The sequence below is a fragment of the Diadema setosum genome, chromosome 8 (assembly GCF_964275005.1).
Source record: "Diadema setosum chromosome 8, eeDiaSeto1, whole genome shotgun sequence".
Lineage (NCBI taxonomy): Eukaryota > Metazoa > Echinodermata > Echinoidea > Diadematoida > Diadematidae > Diadema > Diadema setosum.
The window spans coordinates 27,507,720-27,528,132 of record NC_092692.1 but is presented as its reverse complement, the minus strand read 5'-3'; the positions used below and the strand labels follow the sequence as shown (position 1 = coordinate 27,528,132).

The following is a 20,413-nucleotide window of genomic DNA, read 5'->3' as shown; positions in this document are numbered from 1 at the left end:
AATGTCATGTAAAGGGAATTTATAGATATAATAAGTGATTTTTTTTCTTCTTTACATAAATACTCTCTGACTGGCAGCACACTGCTACATTATACGTCATAAGCTTCAAACTGATCATGTGTAATGCTATGCATGACCTGCTACTGCATGTACTGGTATAGTTTCCATACAAGCTTTATTATGCAATCTTTTAGCAACAAAGTACTCTTGGTGTATAGTCCCATCCATGCATATCTCTGTGTGTACTACTGTTGGACACTTGGTAATCAGGACATTGTAAATTGCACTTTCACATCAGTATATCTACCTGCCTATTCAACCTTACTAGCAACTCTGCTAAGAATATCTCTCAATAATTCTCCAAGTGAAAATATGTTGTAATGTATTTGCCCCAATTTGATTTACATCACAGGTACAACCTGTACACACCAATGATGAATTCAGCTTGTGAAAACTAGACTATAAGGCCTACCAGTACCTGGTATATAGGCCTACTGTTCATATTAGATTATGAAACTGTACCGTTGGTACTACCACATTGGGACAATCATAAAGCTGTCAGAAATTGTGCTGTGTGCAAAGAACGTGACAGATATTGACTCTGCTAAACCCAGTGTTTGCTTTGAATGGCCTTTAATTCCCTATCTCGCTTTGACAACAGCATTCATCATGTGTGTATTATGTGATCAGGGTTTTTTGCTGTGCCATCAAGGGTAAAATCCCCCCAAACATTCCCACTGCACTCACAGGTGTAAATGTATGGGAGTGTGGAGGGAGAACCCCCTTCTTTGATACTTAGTATAAAAGCAGACTTATTATAGCCCACTAGGACTCTGTTGTTTTCCAGGCAAGCTGAAAGATTTCAAGATCAAAAATCAAAATACAACAACTACTCAATACTTCTCAAAAACTTGGTAGGGAAAAGATATGATGTAGGCCTACCAGGTATTATGTATCTCAATATATTTTAACATGAGTCAATTATTTGTTTTTTCTAAGTTCCCTTCAAGGTAAATTTTCATTCAATTTGACTGAGTTTATTCTAAGTTGGCTGATTGTTCCATTCTTAGTCTTTATTTGACAATGCTGTTCCCGTGGGAAATCAACTTGTCAATCTTTATGCATAGCATCCCAGTCAGGCAAAGTTGCTCAAAGAATGATTTAGAAGCTCTTGATCCCTGCCTAGTTAATAAAAACTTTCTGATACTTCTATTGGAACTTCTAGTTTGTTTGTTTGGGTTTTTTTTTTTCTATTCTTTTAAAAGAGTTTAAATTTGGCTGCTTATTGTCTTTTTGATGGCTTCGCAGGCTTAGAGTCTGCTACACTGTATGTGTTTTTTTCAAAGTCTGCATTCATCATCTTTCCCATGATTGAAACACATTTCAATACCCACTGTCAAAGCGCATTAATTTTGTTAACGACTTTCTACCGCGTTTCTCAAGTTGTTGCCTTAACCCATTAAGGATGGACTGATTTTGCTACAACACACATTTCCCATAAGGCACTTGCCCGAGAGTCATATACTCAGGACTTGTCCTCAATGGGTTTATCAACTCTGTCGTGAGTCAATTGGGAGGCCTTGTCACTGCACAGCTCCATCGTACAGTTTGACCAAGGAGTCTCATACCTCCTTGGTTTGACCTGAGGAGCAGAGATGTGTATTTGGCAGTGGTTGGCATGGGCAGTTCTGAGAGCTCTTCAAAATGACTTCATGCATTTATCAACTCTACAGAAATGCAGTTTTGGTTGAAACGTGTTTGCGATCGTACTTATTTTGGCAATTCAGAAATGCGTTTCTAACCCCATAATCCAAACAGCTTTGAATTTATCAACTGCCCGAAACTCTCTGAAAGTTGTTTTGGTACATCATTCTGTGCCAGAAGTGAGTTGATACACGCACCCAAAGTTTACTACTGGTACCTCATGACCCCGCAAGAAATAAATGCAATTGCAGTAACAGCCAATAAAAATCATGTCAGATTTTGGGCTGCTGCTGCTATAGCAGTCACGATCACAGTATTGGGTAGGTGTATATGTGCAATCTTAGGACATACAGTGTAGGAAGTGCTAAGATTAGCAGTGAAGTATCAGTACTTGAGAAAACTTCAAATAGAACATTGGTAAGAGTCATTAAACAAATGTGCCAAAAGCCATACAAAAATATCCCCAGAAAAATCACACACAAGAGTTTGGGTGTGTTTATGCTCAATTTGGGAAGGCAGAATCAGCGTTTTGAAACGCTGATTCAAAACGCTGATTCAAAACGCCGTTCACGGGAGCACTGTTTCTGCTCACTTTCTTCGAGTCTTAGAAAGAGCGTTTGCGATTGCTTCGCTGACCTAAGCAGAGGCAAATTGGAGCGCGCGCTGCGATCGGTGGCCTGGCCTGGGAGAGCAGCTGGGAAAGACATGCATATGCATAGTACATGGCAAAACTGCACAGGCAAGGGTAGCTGGCTAGCCGGGCGCGCGCTCTTTCACGTGAACCGGAAAGGCGTTTAGATGACGTCACTCTAAACGCGTTTTGACACGCTGTTGTGTTTATGCTTCCCTGTCAAACGTGATTAGTCAGAAACACCGATCGTAAACGCACCTCTTTGTGCATTTTGAATCGGTGTTTTGAATCAGCGTTTCTATCAAAGTGAGCATGAACGCAACAGCGTTTTGCACTAATAACGTTTCAAAACGCTGATTCTGGCCTGGAAAGGGGAAGCATAATCACAGCCTTTTATCTTTCTAACTCTCTGTGAAGTTTGCCTGTATGATTTGTGGTGCAACATTCACTGCAGAAGAATATAAAAATTTTGTCACTTTACTTCCAGTCAATCTTCAGAGGTTTCCCCACGGCCGCACACAAAATGTTCAGCTAGCCTTCATAACTGTAGGTTGCATGCAGTGGAGTGCCACAGAAACTGTACATTTATATTTTATGGTGGCAAAAAAAACTTGAATGAGTTTTAATAATTAATGTACACCAGCCTGCTGGTATGTTTTAATGATGTTGCCCGGTACATGGTTCTTCGTTTGAAATAAGGAAAATATGCTTATTGAAATGAAAGTTTTTCTTTTAGAATATTCCCTTTAGCTCATGCTCAATACATGAAATTTGACTGTTTTTCAATGAAAAATATGAACTTTGCTTTCAAAATATGTTTTACTCTCCTGTGAAAGGTCAAAGGTCACAATTCGTAATGTCGCAATGCTTCAAAACTTGTGAGAATGGGCCTGGGAGACAAAGTGTAACTCAAGCTCTTTAGCCATTCCAAGAGTGACTCTGTTTGTCTAAGGGTATGAGTTTGCTGGATGAAATGTATGCGTTCTCACAACTACCAATGACGCACTGCTCTCGAGGAAGCAACCTGCAAGTGAAGTAGATAACATTTCATTGTTGCATGTTTCAAAGAACACTTTCGTGGAAAACGCAAGGCCCCAGGGGAAATTTCTGTAATAGAAACAGCAGCATAGAGGACCAGAGAGGGGACAAACAATTTTAGTATGTCTAGTTTTGCCCATTGAGCACTGATTTGTTATGAACATTGCTATCTATCACAGCTACTGTTACCATTGGATTTAATGCCTTGTTTTTGCAATGTCATCTGAGAAGTTACAGAGCTGTTTTCAAATGGTACAGTACTTTACATTGTACATCTCCTTACCCATTCTTTTTTCCCTGTGTGTTTATTATTTGCATGTTACATGTGATACTGTATGCATGACATACAATTATACTCCATGAGGAAGAAGATATGTCATGTTAAGATGATATGGAAGATGATAATAATGTCAGATGTGAGACTGCATTTTATTGTCGGAAACCCAGCCAGGTCTCAATTGCACAAATACACATATGCATTGTACCTCCTACGGTAATCACTGTATGTATGGATGAAACTTACTCTGACATCAAATCATAGGCTTGAAGAAAAGGCAAACTAATATACTACTTGTTGCCAATGTATGTTTTTTTTCCCCATCTCTACTAAGATATATGTATTTGCAGTAGATAGACTAATTAGTTTTTATCATTATCCATTGTATCAGGAGTTGAAAGGACAAGTTCACCGTCATAGACATCTGGGTGTAGTGAATGCAGCAATATTAGTAGAACACATCGGTGAGAGTTTGAGGAAAATCGGACAGTCCGTTCAAAAGTTATGAATTTTTGAAGTTTCTGCTCACTCAAGGCTGGATGAGAAGACTACTGTAGCTTGTGATGTCATATGTGTACAGTGATATAAAGAAAGAATAAAGAAAATGTAACATATTTTCACTTTTCTAGTATAACAAAAGAACACTTGACTTCTCTCTTTCAGAAGGCAGGGGGAATAATATTACCCTTAACATATGTCAGTAACGGATTTTCCCCAAACTTTCACTGATGTGTTCTACTAACACTGTTGCCTTCACTCAATCCACATGTTTATAAAGGTGAACTTTTCCTTTAAAAGATATTAGTTTTTGTCCTTGTACCAAGAGTTTTAAACAAATTTACGTTCTACCATGATTGCTATCAGGAACTTCAAAAAATAAATAAATAAATATAACAATGCAGTCTAGTGTATCTAGTGTATATTTGACTTAATTTGAGGAGTGTAGCTGTAAAGAGAACATTGAATAACAGGTGGCACCATTTGCATCAATCAAGAGTCTGGTATTGAGACTAGATAGAGCACCCTAGGATTTAATGGTTATCAGTCTTGGAGTTAATATCATGGCACTGTACGACCTCATATGACCTTGTGCACTTTGGGCAAAGTTACAGACAGTATTAGTTACGTGTAGATTCCCCCCACATGATGTCTCTAATCTGTAAGATTAGAAGGGCATTAAAAGGGTAGAATGTTTATATAATACATGTACATGTATTAAAGAACCACAAATCGTATCCTACAATGAGCCAATTTTATGAAGATGTACTTGAAATGATTACAACTTAATTTACTTTCATTGTCTTGCAATGGTATATGACAAACAAATGATTTAATAAACAGAGTAGATTCGTACTGACTGTTCGAGAAAAAAGGAAATTTATATGCTTTTCTCCATATCCACCTCCCTGGTCTGGTGCATCACTTTCTTTCGTTCATGGTTTCTTCCTGTTATGTAGTACTGTAAAAAGTGGAAATTTTCATGGGCGATGGGGGCCGCTTTCGATGCGCTCGAGTTACGCTTTAGGCATTTGCTATCCCAACAGAGCTATGAATGTGGCGCTTTTAATGCGCTCATGAGGCAACTGTGATATGCTCTAAAACTACGGCAATCTCGCTACGGAAGTTTTGGACATGTTCAAAACTTGGTGGCGACCATGGCGATGGTGGTGACCCTCCGCGCTTCTGAACCGCTCAAGATACGATGGAGAAGATTTAAAGCGATCATGCCACGATCCGCCGCACTTTGTCGATTTTTTATGATTGTCGAGGAATCGCCGTCTAGTGAGATGGGGATATAAATGAGAAAGGGATTCACAGATACCTGTAGGTCATGCTATTGAAATTTCTGAGTTTGTTGATTATCCTGTCCACATGATTGCTGGTATTCCTCTGTCTCCCTCTGATTTGTCCTACATAATAAGTCTTCCGGAAACAAAGTAAAAATTATAATGATGATAATTCCATAATAACAATAATAATAACAGTAATAGTAATAACAATAATAATAGTTATAATTATAATTATGATCATAATGATAACGATAATAACAATAATAACAGCAACAATCAACTATACAAAAGGTAACCATAAAGAATCACTGTTGTCACATGAAACAGTGCAGTATTCATGCACATGGGTATGTAGCATGCTCAGCAGGACCTCGAAACAGAACAAAGCATCAGCTTGTAATAATACATGAATTCATGATTGATAGAAGCAAAAACAGGAAAAATTGCTTGTAGTACAAAGCATCATCTAAAGGGAACTCAATGTAGTTTGTGCAAGGGCAGCATACTGCACAAAGTCATGACTAAGGGTCCAAAGTACAATTCCACATCTGCACAATTAAGCCAACCATCTCTTTTCTCTAACTCTCTCTCTTTATCTTTCTGTCTCACAGTCATAAAAGAGTTCTTTCAATGTCAACAGTCTGTGAAACATGTGCGTGCAATCATGGATGCGCCTTGTTTCCCATCGTAAAGTAGACGTATGATTTCCCGAAACCACGTTCTATTTTCATCATACACTTATAACTGTACATGTACAATGTAGCTCCTTTATCTGTACACTAAACAATGGATAATATATGAAAATATATGAAAATAATTTACTTGCAGTAATCAGTGCTTCAAAATAGGTGTAAGTCAGGGTTCATTCCAGACATTATCTGTCAATGCTTGACTTTGTGCACGCTCGGTGTAATGCCTTGTTGTGCATTTGTGTAGTATGCCGTGTGCAATACATCATGTATCATGTATTACAGGATATATATGTGGCTAAAATTGTATATTTCATTGTTTCTGCTAGTTGTATTTCTCTCCAATGACCAGCAATAATGCCATCATCTCGAATCTTCTTCCCAAATAACTTTTCTCCATCTTCTTCTCTCCTGACAGACTTCCGAGAGTACGTACAACGAGTACGATGACAGCGCCCTCACAGACATGAGCGAAGGGACGTCGTCTCCCAGCCCCCTGATCAGCGAGGCCTACATACCCAACCTGGAGATGGACGAAGGGGTGGAAGCTCTCATGGGACTGGACTTTGTGCCAAAGTGAGTTCTGAAAGTTACTGCAGTGCAGTGGTTGTGGTGCCAGTGGTAGATGTGTCCAAATATTTGGTAAATTTGCATCAGTGCATTGGTTGTGGTGCCAGTGGTAGATGTGTCCAAATATTTGGTAAATTTGCATCAGTGCATTATAGCTTGTGGTGGTGCATGAATTGTGAGTGACTACTAAAAAGTTGTGTGTATCTAAAATTTGTCTGAGTCAGAATTACGATCCTAAACATGTTTTAGGCATTTTAGGGCGATAAGTAATCACAACTATGTTTTCAAATGCATTTGGAGACGCCAATTTGAAATGGCATTCAAAGGGCGATTTGAAATGTGTTTGAGACTATGATCGCCTTTCTGCAAGAATATAAAATGCAATGCCATTTTGAAACACATTTATGTCTCCGAGCTGCCAAGGTCAACTTCCTGTGTACACGCTGTCGGTTACGAAAAGCACGCCTCAGTTCACCTCTACTTCCCAGGTTGAATGGCACCAAAGCAGCTCTTCAGAGACAACACTAGATTCGTGATTATTCGATGTTTAGATAAACGCGGAACTCGTGCAATTGCATTTCAAACCATGTTTGTAAACGTCACAAACGCATTTCGAAACATGATTCCCTCTCTCGAGTTAGATAAATGCAGCCAAGTCTGTTGCCTGCACTCTAGCAAAGTAGGTCTAAACCGTGGCACATACCAGTTGTGGCAGCTTTGCATTTTATAGTGTAGTGGATAAGGTACAATCTGTAGATGTCGTAGTGCACTGGATTGGGTGGTGCACCGGTTATGGTAGTGCAGAGGTTCTGGAGCAAGTAATATCTACGATATCTTACGATTCTCCCAGGAATTCATGGTCACATATAACAGTCCCACGTATTCATTTCTGTCTACCCTGTTTCAATCTGCAGGCAATGTCAAGCATGTATGAAGGTCTATTTACTTTAATGAGGGTTTTTAGATTTATGATATGCTAAAGGTTCACATAAATTGTATGACAGATTTAGGAGAAAAAGCACCCTCAGATATATTCTGAGCTGTCGACAGGTATCTCCCCAAAAAGCAAGCCAAACCGCAATAGTCTGTAGAAAGACTATAGGATGGCCATAGCACTTTGTCAGTAGCCAGCTCCCTTGAAGATGTAAGATGGTGGATGCATTATCAATCGATCCCACTCAAAGGCAATCTATGGCAAGAAAAAAGGAAGGAAACCAATCAATATGTCTGTGATGAAGGGGGGGGGGGGGGGTTATTGAGCACCCGAATGCTGTTGTCTGTTGTATTCTATTCTGGATTCCCCCATCGTTTTTAAAGGGATGGTACAGTATTGGTGGAGATGAGAATTGGGCTTTTAACTTTTTGCGAGATACCAAGAAAACACTAATGATATAGTACAGAGCATACCATTTTAAAAGGAATTCAAAGTTTATTTGATGAAAATCTGGTTTGGAATGACTGAAACATCCAAAAACAAAGCGATCGTAATAAAGTGTGGGTCCCACACTTTATCAGAATCACTCTTTTTTGGATATCTCAGCCATTTCCAAACCAATTTTCATCAAATAAATGTTGAATTCCTAACAGAATTACCTGCTCTTTCATATTTCATAAGAGGTTTCTCAATATCTCACCAGAAAAATGTTAGAAACCTGAAATTAGCTCTCAACCAAAATTATACGAACCCTTTAAGCAGCAGTCATGTGGGACTGTGAATGTGGTATGGTGGGAAATCATCAGCTCCAGTGATGGATGTGTAGCTGAGCTCTTCAAATCAATCTTTATTTGCATATAAACAATGTACAAGTGAAATCTAAAGCTTTCACATGGTTTCAGTTCCAAATTACATGAATTTGCCACCTCCTCCTCATCAACCCCACCCCACTGTAAAGGTCACAGAATAATTAGAATAAATGAAAAACTTTTCTGCTCTCTTTTAGACAAGAGTAATGAGAATTGTGTGTAATAGCATATCACTTGATATCTGCTGTTTGCAAATGTAGATTCATTGTCAACTGTTGTGTTTCAGTTCATTCAGTATCAGTGTGATTCATATGTGTTTTGTAATTTTTTTATTCCTGAAATAGAGATATATTCATACTCTCTTTCACTTTCACTTTCACCTTACAAGCATCAATCACTTCAGAATCAACTGGATTGATTTGGTAACAATGATAGTATTCAGGTTTGAGTGTCTTCAGTTTGTCTCCCTCTACAAATGAAAATTTGCTAGATCGCAACTGCTGATCTGTGAATTAACAAACAAGTCGGAAAAAAGGAACCAGTGGGACTTTTTTTCGACATGTTTGTTAATTTACAGATCAGCAGTTGCAATCTTAACAAATTTTCATTTGTAGAGGGAGACAAACTGAAGAAACTCAAACCTGAGCCTTCACCCCTTTGAATGATATCTTTCTTTCAATGATAGTATTGAAATGAAAATTCCAAATATTTATTGCAATGTTGTTGATAAGAGTAGGGATGGTAGTGATAAAATGTTAGACAAATTATAATGTAAATGTTGATGATGATGTTAATGGTAATGATGATGATGATGTTGATGCTAATGTGAAGATGCTGATGATAGTAATATGATTATTTTTGTTGTTAACAACTGTAAAGGTGATGAGTTGTATATCAGAAGATGAACAAAACAGTCATATTAGAGTGTTCTGGCAAATTCATACAATTTTCCAAAATTTCGAGTTGGACAGTTCACTGTTGCAGAATGTTCACAAGTGTAGACAAGAGCAAATGATAACACCAAAGCAACTATTGGTGGCATTCTTTTCTTCATTATGCCAGCCATGACTGCTCCATATGCAAATAAACATTTACGCAAACAAAAATTTGCATCTCTTTCGTAAGGACTACTTAACATCTCTTTCACTTTCTCAAGGTCCCACCAGTCAATGCCATTGATTTTTCTTCCGGCAAGTGTGGCTGGTTGCCCTATTCTTTCCCCAAGAAGACTGAAAGACGTCCCCATCGATCCGTTTTGGGTTCTCCTGACTTGCGTAGACAATGGCCCCTAATCAAAATTGTTGATACAGAAAAGAAAGCGAAGGAAATATGCCACAATTGATGGTATTGATACGCTCAACTGGTTCCATATGTCTGTTAGTCAGACCCACAAGTGTTTCAAGCAAGCAAAGCTGAACAACCATATGCAATACTGACAATGAAAACTGCTTCATGAGAATGCATATAAATACTGTGTGTGTATGTAATTGTGTGTGTATGTTTGTGTGTTTTTATTTCCAATAATCCATTGAAGGTTTGACATTTCCATTAAATTTTATTATCATTATTATTTTTTGTTGTTGTTGTTGGGGGGGGGGGGGGGTAACCTGGAAAGAAAATCCAAAGAAGCTAGAGTCCCATTATTTATGAGTTGTATGGCACAGTCAATAGTACACTTTTCATGAATGGGTCAATACTTTGTGATATATACCATTTTGATATAGTGGATATAATGTACACTGTGTGAACTACAGTATCTATCTACAGTATCTACATGTATCCATCTCTCTCTCTATCTATCCATCTATCTATCCATCTATTTATCTATTTATCTATCTATCCATCTATATGTCTATCTATTTCTCTCTCTGTACATCTCTGTCTCATTCTCCTTTTTTTCTCTCCCTCTTCCCCACCCTTTTTCTCCGATTTGAATCACAACAGTATAAACAGTAGAATTGTTACTGAAACTTTGTTGAAGGAGGTGTGATATTTTTCTGCTTTTCAAGTCTGCTCCCACAGCTGTACAAAAGCAAGCTCCAAGTCCAAGAACAACCACACTGACATAGCAGTGCTCGACACTAACGGTGCCCCGGTGGCCCGGGACCACCAAAAATGAAAGTCAGGCCACCAAATTTAAATAAAGGGCAAATTTGGTGACCCGCCTCGGGCCACCAAATTTTTTCTTAAAGTATGTCAATAAATTCGTAACTTTTTGCGCCGGAAATTAGCAGTTAAATTTCTTTAAAGGATGGATGGAAAGGACTGAATGAGTGCCTGAGAGTGAGTGTTACGAGTTTGTTGAGGTTTATTTATGAGAAGATATGTCCAACTTCCAATTCTTACTATGATAAAACTTAAATATATGACTCATTAAAAAAAAGGACTTTTAATGTGTTTTATTGTTTTTTCGGGCCACCAAATTTTTCTCTCGGGCCACCAAACATTTGAAATTGACGATTTTGGTGGCCCCATTGGGCCACCAAACAAAAAAGTTAGTGTGGAGCCCTGCATATAGTATCAATATTCTGTCCGAACACTAAATGACAATATGCGCTGATGTAATGTGCAGAGTGATCCAATTAAAACTGCTATCTTTTCTCTGTTGTACTTGGCTGTCATTTGATATGAAAAAAAAATACTTCTTTTTTTTTTCTTTTTTTTTGGGGGCACAAGGTAAACCACACATGCAACTTGATAGTTACTGATCAATGTGTCATGTGGAATCCTTTTAGCCATTAATCAAAAGTGAATGAGATACAGTGTATGTTTCAAAACTGAGCAGTAGTTAGTCTGATTTCAGACCTCTATCTCACATTTATATAGAATTGGGCACTACCTTTGACCATTATTACTGTAAAACGCGATATTTTTGTGGCATGAAATATTTGTGACTTGCCTATAACATTCAATACATATAATGTAAACAAGAACTTTCATGTGCATTTTAATTTCGGGAATCTTGGCTCTCGTGAAATTAAAATGCACGCAAACATACCTCATTTTGCAGTATTTGACTTCCTGTAATCATAATGTAAAGATGAGGGTATTTTATGTTCATGATGACATCTTGCATGAAGGCTAGGCAGTTGAAAGCGAGAGCAGAGAGAACTGCCCGGTCTTCCTGATTCCCGATTCAAGAGGTTCCCTGCAATGTCAACTCTCATTTCAGTTATAGACAAAAAGAATAAAATAGAATCATCCTAGAAGTGGGAATTATTATTGCCCATTAAAAGTCATGCAACCCATGAGTTAGAGTATCTTCCTAATAGCTCTTTGGAATGTCCCTAGTTTTTATGTGTAAATGTTGGCAGCCCTTCCACGAGTTTAACATGAGGAATGACAACTGTCTTTCAGGTTAGTTCTAGGTCACTTGTATCAAAAAATAGAACTGTATTTCCCCAAGTGAACCCACGTACACTACTTGGTATTGAATATGTACAGTCACCACCATTTAATTGTGACTGTACTATAAAAACAGGGACTCAACTTTAAAGGGACAAATCTCATCAATCCTACCAAAAATGCTATATTTTTATACTGCTTAAATATATGACAAAACATTTGTCAAATGGGACATATTTCTTCTCAGGTATACATTTTTTTAATAAAATAGAGACTGTATACAAAATCAATCTTACCAGAGGAGGAAACATTGATAAACAGAGTCTCATTGAATATAGCCATGGGTATCATCAAATTTTTTTTTTTTGAGTCACAGAAATTATGTCTGAAGAAACATCAAACCCTAGTTATTGGAATACATTATACTGACTGATAATGTATCATGTACTCCACCAGCACAGCATGATTCACCCATTGTGGCCCCAAATTCAGCCTGCCAAATAAAGGCCTGCACTCCATAGCATCTTGAAATACTGGCTGAAGGCATTCATGTCAAGGGTTTAAAGAAATAGCACTGTTTGTTTGTTTTTTATTTCTGCATTAGTCATCCTTGTCACAAGTTTAATGTTGCTGCTAGAAATAAAAGAGACAATTTAATTGCCGTTGATGAATGAATGCAGTGTACCTAATTATGTATCATGAGGTTTTCTGATGTATTCTGGCAAGAGATATCCAAGTGTGCTCCGGTTTTTGTGTGATGAGTAGGGCCATGTATTAAAAACTCTTTGAAAGTATACAGACGAGTCAATGAGTACATTCACACAGACGAAATAGTGGGATGTAAATAATGATTGCCCAGTAATAGGTGAAATGTGGTCGTTCTGAGCCCTGTGAGAATACCATAATGGTAATGAATCATACTTTAAAGGGATTGTATAGTTTTGGTTGAGACCTAATTGCAGGTTTCTAACATTTTTGGTGAGATAATGAGAAACCTCATATGAAATAAGAAAGAGCATGTAATTCTATGAGGAATTCAATGTTTATTTGATGAAAATTGATTTTGAAATGGCTGAGATATCACAAAAAGAGCGATTCTGATAAAGTGTGGGACCCACACTTTATTACGATCGCTTTGTTTTACTTTGTTTTTGGATGTTTCAGTCATTCCAAACCCGATTTTCAACAAATAAACTTTGAATTACTCTTACAATGGAATGCTCTGTGCTATATCATATGTGTTTTCTTGGTATCTCGCAAAAAGTTGAAAGCCCAATTCTCATCTCCACCAAAACTGTACCATCCCTTTAAAGTGCACATTCCAAACGACGGAGCAAATATATATATCTAAATCCACCAGAGTTTGTATTGATTTTGGTATTGTGAGAGCTGTGGGATGAAAAATATCCTCCATTGTACCCGAGTACCTCACCCTTTATTTCAGGGCCATTGTGCCCCGCCGCCAGATGTGTTTGCATTATTCATGAAAAGTGGTGTCGCCACCCAAAGCTGATCAATATTCGTCCGACCCGGGCCTGGAGTGGGAAATTGGGCACTTCAAAGAGGGAATTATGGGCATTTATAGACACCTTATGAGCCTTCTGGGAGGCGAGGCCCAGATGTATTTCTAAAGATGTCTTGACGCGAGCCGAGGACCAAAGTAGTGCGTCTTTTATTTTTTTTCTGTTAATGTTTGGGGGTTTAGGGAATGGGTATTCTCAAAACCAAGCAGGTCGCATTGAGACAGAGAATAGTGATATGTCATAATTTAAGTCAGCATCAGAATAGCACTTCTGGTCCCATGTTTTGGCTCCTTGTGCTGTCCTGTGAGATTTGCATTTTTTTTTTTGTCCTTTTTTCTATTTTTGATGAAACACTGAGAACCCTCCCCTTGGTATCGCAACCCAATCTCATCATCGATAATCCACAGTCCACAAAGTATTCCATGCAAGTGATATGAGCACAGTATGTCATTTGCAGACTAAATTACAGCATGTGAATGTCATGCGATCATTCCCTTGTGGCAATCCCTCAATCTTGATGCAGTGTTTCAAGAAAAAAAGTGAGGTTGCTTGTCATATCACACATGTGACAGACCACAAAGATATTTACAAGCGTCACATTTACTGTCACAAAATGCTATCGATGAGAGTGACTTTCCTTAACCCGTTGAAGACTAGTGGCAAGTATTCTCGGGCTGTGTGTACATGGCAGCACACGCTCTGCATATCACACTTCAACTGCAAAGAATATGTGTGAATATAAGTGAGTGATATGGAGTGAAACCTTCAAGGTTTCCCATTGGTACTGATATGATATTTATCAATTGAAAAGATAGAGCCTTCAGTCTGAAGGCTCTTTTTATGTGCATCATTTATTGTATACGTCTGAATATGACCCTTCGTGTCCAGAAATAGCAGTGTAATAGTCCATCGAAAGCTTGTAACTGCTCACATATCAAGCAATGGGAAATGAATGTATCCTATAAATTACTTTCTCTTTCCTTCTGATAGCCTGGAAATTTTCTAGGAGTTGCCTCGGAAGGAAAGGTGAAATATGTGCGGCAAATTTGTACTCTACTGTGTCATAAATTTATGAATATGGTGATACACACATCAAATCAAGATCAATATCTGAGAACTGAAAAGGCAGGTATAGCCTGGGCTACAGTACAACATCACATTCTGGCAAGCAATTTCATGTCTATTACAAAATTGTAAATTGTAGAAATTGCATGAAATATAACAAAGTTACCAGATGTGTTAAATGATGGACTCTACAAACACTTTGATGCTATCAGAAACAGGCAGGACCGAATATGAGAAACTGACGGAGTATGAAGTGAATATACAATGTACATTTGTATCTGATTGGTGATTGCTCAAAGTTCAAACAAGTGAGGCATTTTCTATTCCCGTGTAAACAGAGGGCGGGGTCAGTAGATCGAGGGAGATATTGGTATGGGTGTGTGTGTGTGTGTTACTGCAAGCTGTAAGAAGCGCAAAGCTTAACTTTGCACACAGGTGTCGTGTTTACACCATGCCCATCCCATCTTACATGTGCAGTGATCAAATTCATAGTCAGTCTGTTATTGCTTTGGAGCAAGTAGGTTGATAGTATTTTCTTTTTTTGGGGGGGGGGTTGAAGGGGATTGGGTTGCGGTAAAACACGATAGTGTTGGATTATTGCTTCGATGAGTATGTCGTGTCATATAATTCATGATGCTAATCTTTTGTTTATTTCTACTTTTATTTTGAAACAATTTAAATAATCAGAAGGATTTGAACATACAGTCACTAGCAACAAGTCATTAACATTTTTGTGAAATTTAGTGTGTGATTAAATGTGTTGCCACACCATAATCCAAACAGTCAGGCTTCTAATCTAAAATGGGATGCGTCACAGCCTCATACTTGTGTGTTTTGTTTCTTGTTTGTGTTGTGTGGTGTTTTTGCGTGTGTGTGTTTTTATGTGTGTCTGTGAGAGGAAAGAGAGAGAGCATTACAACCTGGGGAGATAGAGTGGCTAACAAACTGCCATTGGTAACCTGTAACATGTAATGTTGCTTTTTATGAAATGGGTTCAAGAATGTAGCCAATTGGAAGCGCTGAAATGAGTCACATGTGCTTGTATTAATTTCTCACTAACATGCATGCGGCCTGACGTCACAATGCTTATACTAGCAGTGCGCACTCAATCAGTTGTTACAAGTGCGTCGCGTGCTACTATACGCGCTGTCAATCCTGTAAACAACTTCTAGTTTGGGCTGCCAGCCGGCCTTTCTTGTGCATAACATGTGTGGCGTACGTATACTCTTATACGTACAGTACTTATGTGCGGGATTTCCGAGTGCGACGTGCGTAAATGTTTGGGACGAACATCTTCAGACATCTTGATTCACAAAGGTACGTGAAAAATGCTGTTAGTTTTCGACCCATTTTATAAAACAAATGATGCACGGGATTATTTCGTGGCGTTAGTGGAGATGCAGCTCACTCTCGGGTATTTACAATGTAGTGCAACATGCACTCGGCTTCACCTCATGCATGTTTCACAATTGTAAATACCCTCGAGTGCGCTACATCTCCACTAACGCACTCTATCCTGTGCATCATTTGTATAAAGGTACATAAAAATATCTCTTACAGGAGCTGACAGACGTAGCATGCAAACAGGCTGAATATTATTACCACAATTTTAGAGTAAGGATAATCATACATCTGTGCCAATGTCCTATAAATACGTGTTCTGTGAAATTTGATATTTTCACGAATTGGAGCCGATGGTCTCTTTTGCAGCATGAAATTTTGGCGAGTTGCCTCTAACATTCAATGCATTTAGTGTAGACAAGAACTTTCATGTGCATTTTAGTTTTGCGAATCTTGGCTATCGCAAAATTTGCGAAACTTAAATACACGCGAAGATTCCTCATTTTACAGTATTACACGAAATGTAATAGTTTGGTCTCAGACAGGTAAAAGCACAATAATTTTCTCATTTCTTTTATTTCTAAGCCATCACCTGTTATGACTCTGCACTTGCATTTTTCTCCTTTTTTTTTGGGGGGGGGGGGAGGGCCTTTTTCTAGCCTAACTGTGATTTGTGCTTCTGTCAAGAGAAGAAGAGCCTTTGTTTACCCCGGCCTTTCCTTGCACAGTGTGAAAACACAACCTTCTGCCATATGTTTGTATACAAATGATGCACAGGATAGAGTGTGTTAGTGAAGGTGCGGCGCTCGAGAGTATTGACAATGGTGTGACATGCACGAGGCGCAGCCGAGTGCATGTCACACCATTGTCAATGCACGAGCTTACAGTGTGTCAATGCACATGCACGAGGCGCAGCCGAGTGCATGTTTGCAACCATTGTCAATACTCGAGAGTGCGCCGCACCTTCACTAACGCCACGAAATAATCCTGTGCATCATTTGTTTTATAAAATGGGTCGAAAACTAACAGCATTATTCACGTACCTTTGTGGGTCAATACCAGTCAGCTACATGTAGCACTCGCTCAAAAGTCAAGATGTCCGAATATGTTCGTCCCAAACATTTACGCACGTCGCACTCGGAAATCCCGCACATAAGTACTGTACGTACGTATAAGAGTATACGTACGCCACGTGTTATGCACAAGAAAGGCCGCCTCAGCCGGCTGTTGTGGCAGCCCGCGGCCCGAACTAGAAGTTGTTTACAGGATTGACAACGCGTATAGTAGCGCGTGATGCACTTGTAACAACTGATTGAGTGCGCACTGCTAGTGTAAACATTGTGACGTACGTCAGGCCAGGGAGGTGGAAGAGAGACTCTTCTTAGTGCATTTACTAAGAAATTAATGCACGCACATGTGACTCATTTCAGCGCTTCCAATTGGCTACATTCTTGAACCCATTTTATAATTTACTTTATACTTGTATTTATTTTTTTTTTTACTTTTTTTTTCTCTGTCCCTTTTTTTTTAACCTGTCAGTTGATTTGAGATGTTTTTCTCAGTGTCTTTACTCCCAGTTACCTTCCACAAAAGAGAATTCTATTTCCGTATTCAAACTGTAGAGCTGTCCCACTTTGCCCTTGGACTAGATTCCTATGATAACAAGCTCTGATAAAAACAACTAGCAGTGAATCCAGAGCTGTGACATACTAATGCTGCAAAACAAGGAATGTTCGTATGCTTTTTTATTTCACGAATTTCGCGAGAGCCAAGGTTCGTGAAATCAGAGTGCATTGGAAAGTTCTTGTCTACACTCTGTGCATTGAATGCCAGAGATAATTCGCCAAAATTTCATGCTGTGACAAAGACCGTCGGCTGCAATTGTGAAAATTTCATGCCACAAAAATATCTAGCTTTACAATATGCAGTATTGTATGGAAGTTGTCATCTGAGGAAAAAATCACCCTGTTCATACTATTAGGAAAAAAGGGAGTTGTGAAGCTTGCTACAGCAGCCTCAAGCTTTCAGCTCAGTATAAACAAACAGAATTCAGAAGAGAAGATCTGATCCGATCCGATCAAGTCAGGTTCTGAAACCACCTCCTTGAGGTGGTTTCAGAGCCTGCAGTGGATAGCAGCCTCAAAGAGCCTTGGCTGCATTATAAATGCTAGGGGTTTCGAGAAGCCGCTTTTTTGCTGAGCCGCACATTATCACTAAAGGTCATTGCCAGCCAACATAAACAAACCGGCTCTTGTATCCAACCACGGCTGATAAATCGTACATCATGCACACTTACGCACTCAATCACATTTGCGGTTATGTAAGAAACATGGTTACCATGAGATCGGAGCCAGTCTGCATGCTTGGGCAAAACCAGCCCGAGCAGTATAAACAGACAAGAGTCTGTTTTTATTAAGCGGACTTTCGAACCGCCCCGAGGAGGCTCTGAAATCCACCCGCAGTGTAAACATAAAATGTTGGAAGGAAAAGATTAATGAATATGCAGTAGAATGATGAGTAGATCAGATGAGGAAGATGTGCTGAGAGTGAGTTGATTTGTAATCATTTTCAATATTAGAGAGTTTAAAAGGACAAGTTCACCTTCATAAACATAAGGATTGAGAGAATGCAGCAATATTAGTAGAACACATCATTGAAAGTTTGAAGAAAATTGGACAATCGATGCAAAAGTTATGAATTTTTAAAATTTTTGCGTTGGAACCGCTGGATGAGGAGACTACTAAGGCTCATGATGTCATTTGAGTACAACAGTATAAAGAAAATGTAAAGAAAATTCAACATATTTTCACCTTTTTCGCATAATAAAAGAGCACTTGACTTGCCTCTTTCTAAAGGCAATGGGAATAATATTACCCATAACATATGTCAGTAACGAGTCAAGGGAATGTGTACTTTTTTCAAAAGATAAAATTTTGTGAAATTCTCTTTATATTTTCCTTATATTGTTGTACGCATGTGACATCATACACTGCAGTAGTCTTCTCATCCAGCGGTGACTGCACAAAAACTTCAAAAATTCATAACTTTTGAACGGAATGTCCGATTTTCCTCAAACTTTCAATGATGTGTTCTACTAATATTGCTGCATTTTCTCAATCCTTATGTTAATGAAGGTGAACTTGTCCTTTAACCCTAACCAGGCCGGGGGGGGGGGGGGGGGGGGGGGGGGTGGCCTCCGAGGCCCCCCCTTCGACGTTCCGCGCGATGTATCGCTAACGCGAAAAGCTATCACCGCGACGTTTTGTGACTTTTTTCTTTTGAGTCTCCCGCATCTTTTGACACCAAATTTGTGATGCCCGGGCACACGGTTCCGAAGTTGCGCATAAATATATATGTGCATGTCAGACCAGAAAGTGCTCAAAAACGTGAATTCGTGTACAATTTCAATGCAAACTGTGCTTACAGGCAAATTTCATAAAAGTATGATTATTTTGGGGTTTTATCGATTTAAATCAATTAATAACATATTTTCTTGATCGGAACAATGTCGCGGACAAGTTTCATCGAAAAAACAATGAAAAACATAAAGTAGAAAAAACAAAGAAATACATAAGAAATTCAAAAAACAATAAAATACTTCAGAAATTTTTTCTGATGGCACAATTTTTTTCTCTTATATTTGCTCTGGACACTAAAAAGAACATTTACACAAAAAATGTGCCCATTTTGAGCTCTATTTAGTGATTTATACCAAATTGTCTGATTTCATGCATCATTATGCATTAATTAGCATAATTTAGCATAAATGATAATTTTTTAAAAATTTAACTTTGTGATACTTTAGATTACATCATAGGCAATGTGTGTGCCAATTTTCGTCGCGATCGCGCGGTCGACGGCCGAGATCTGGAGGGGGGGCCTGGGAGGCCCCCCCCCCCGCTCTATGATCTACCTAAATAGCCCGGCCTAGTTAGGGTTAAGGGGATGGCTAGTAACTGATCAGTGGGAATCAGTGGGAATGCTGGGAGATGATTGTTCCAATTCTTGTATGATTCATTTAAGAGTACATTATATATCGATTGTTGAGTGAAAATTATTTGCTTCAGAGTGGTCTCATATTCAAGTAATGTGCAGTTTAATGTTTCCAGGTTAGCATGCCTGTACAGTGACGGGGAACCTGGAAACATGAAACTGCACATTACTTGAATATGAGACCACTCTGAAGCAAATAATTTTCACTCAACAATAGATACATAATGTACTCTTAAATGAATCCCACAAGGATTGGAACAATCATCCCCAGCATTCCCACTGATTCCCACTGATCAGTTACTAGCCATCCCCTTTAAAGCCAATTTGGCACCTGAGAAACATGTGTGTATTCAAACAACTTTACTGGCATGATTCATTTCCTAGTCAAATGAAAGTTGCCTTGACATTCTTCACAGACATTAAGTTTTTCCAAATTCATGAAGTTTACCAAGAAAACACAGTATTATGATAATACCTACACATGCACATACCTGCTGCCCTTTTGTACTGCTGGTCTTTGACTCATACGACACCTGCCAAAATACCCTATATAGAGGATGTACGCTAATACTCTATTTACTTCATCACAAGTTCGTGATATTCAGATTTAACATTTTTTTCATGGCAGTGTTTTTCAACACCGGTGTTGTTTCTGTAACATTGTTCAAGTCACGCGTATCATTTTGGGGTGATGATTGTTATCA

At 38.7% G+C, this 20,413-nt stretch overlaps 1 protein-coding gene across 1 annotated transcript in view; it reads left to right on the top strand.

Moving 5' to 3' along the window:
- LOC140232174 (rab11 family-interacting protein 4-like) overlaps window positions 1-20,413 on the top strand; it is a 73,180-nt gene that overhangs the window by 25,003 nt on the left and 27,764 nt on the right. Inside the window, exons 4-5 of the mRNA XM_072312314.1 lie at window positions 6,548-6,705; window positions 8,393-8,410. Coding sequence (XP_072168415.1) covers window positions 6,548-6,705; window positions 8,393-8,410 — 176 coding nt within the window. The remainder of the gene's footprint in view (window positions 1-6,547; window positions 6,706-8,392; window positions 8,411-20,413) is intronic.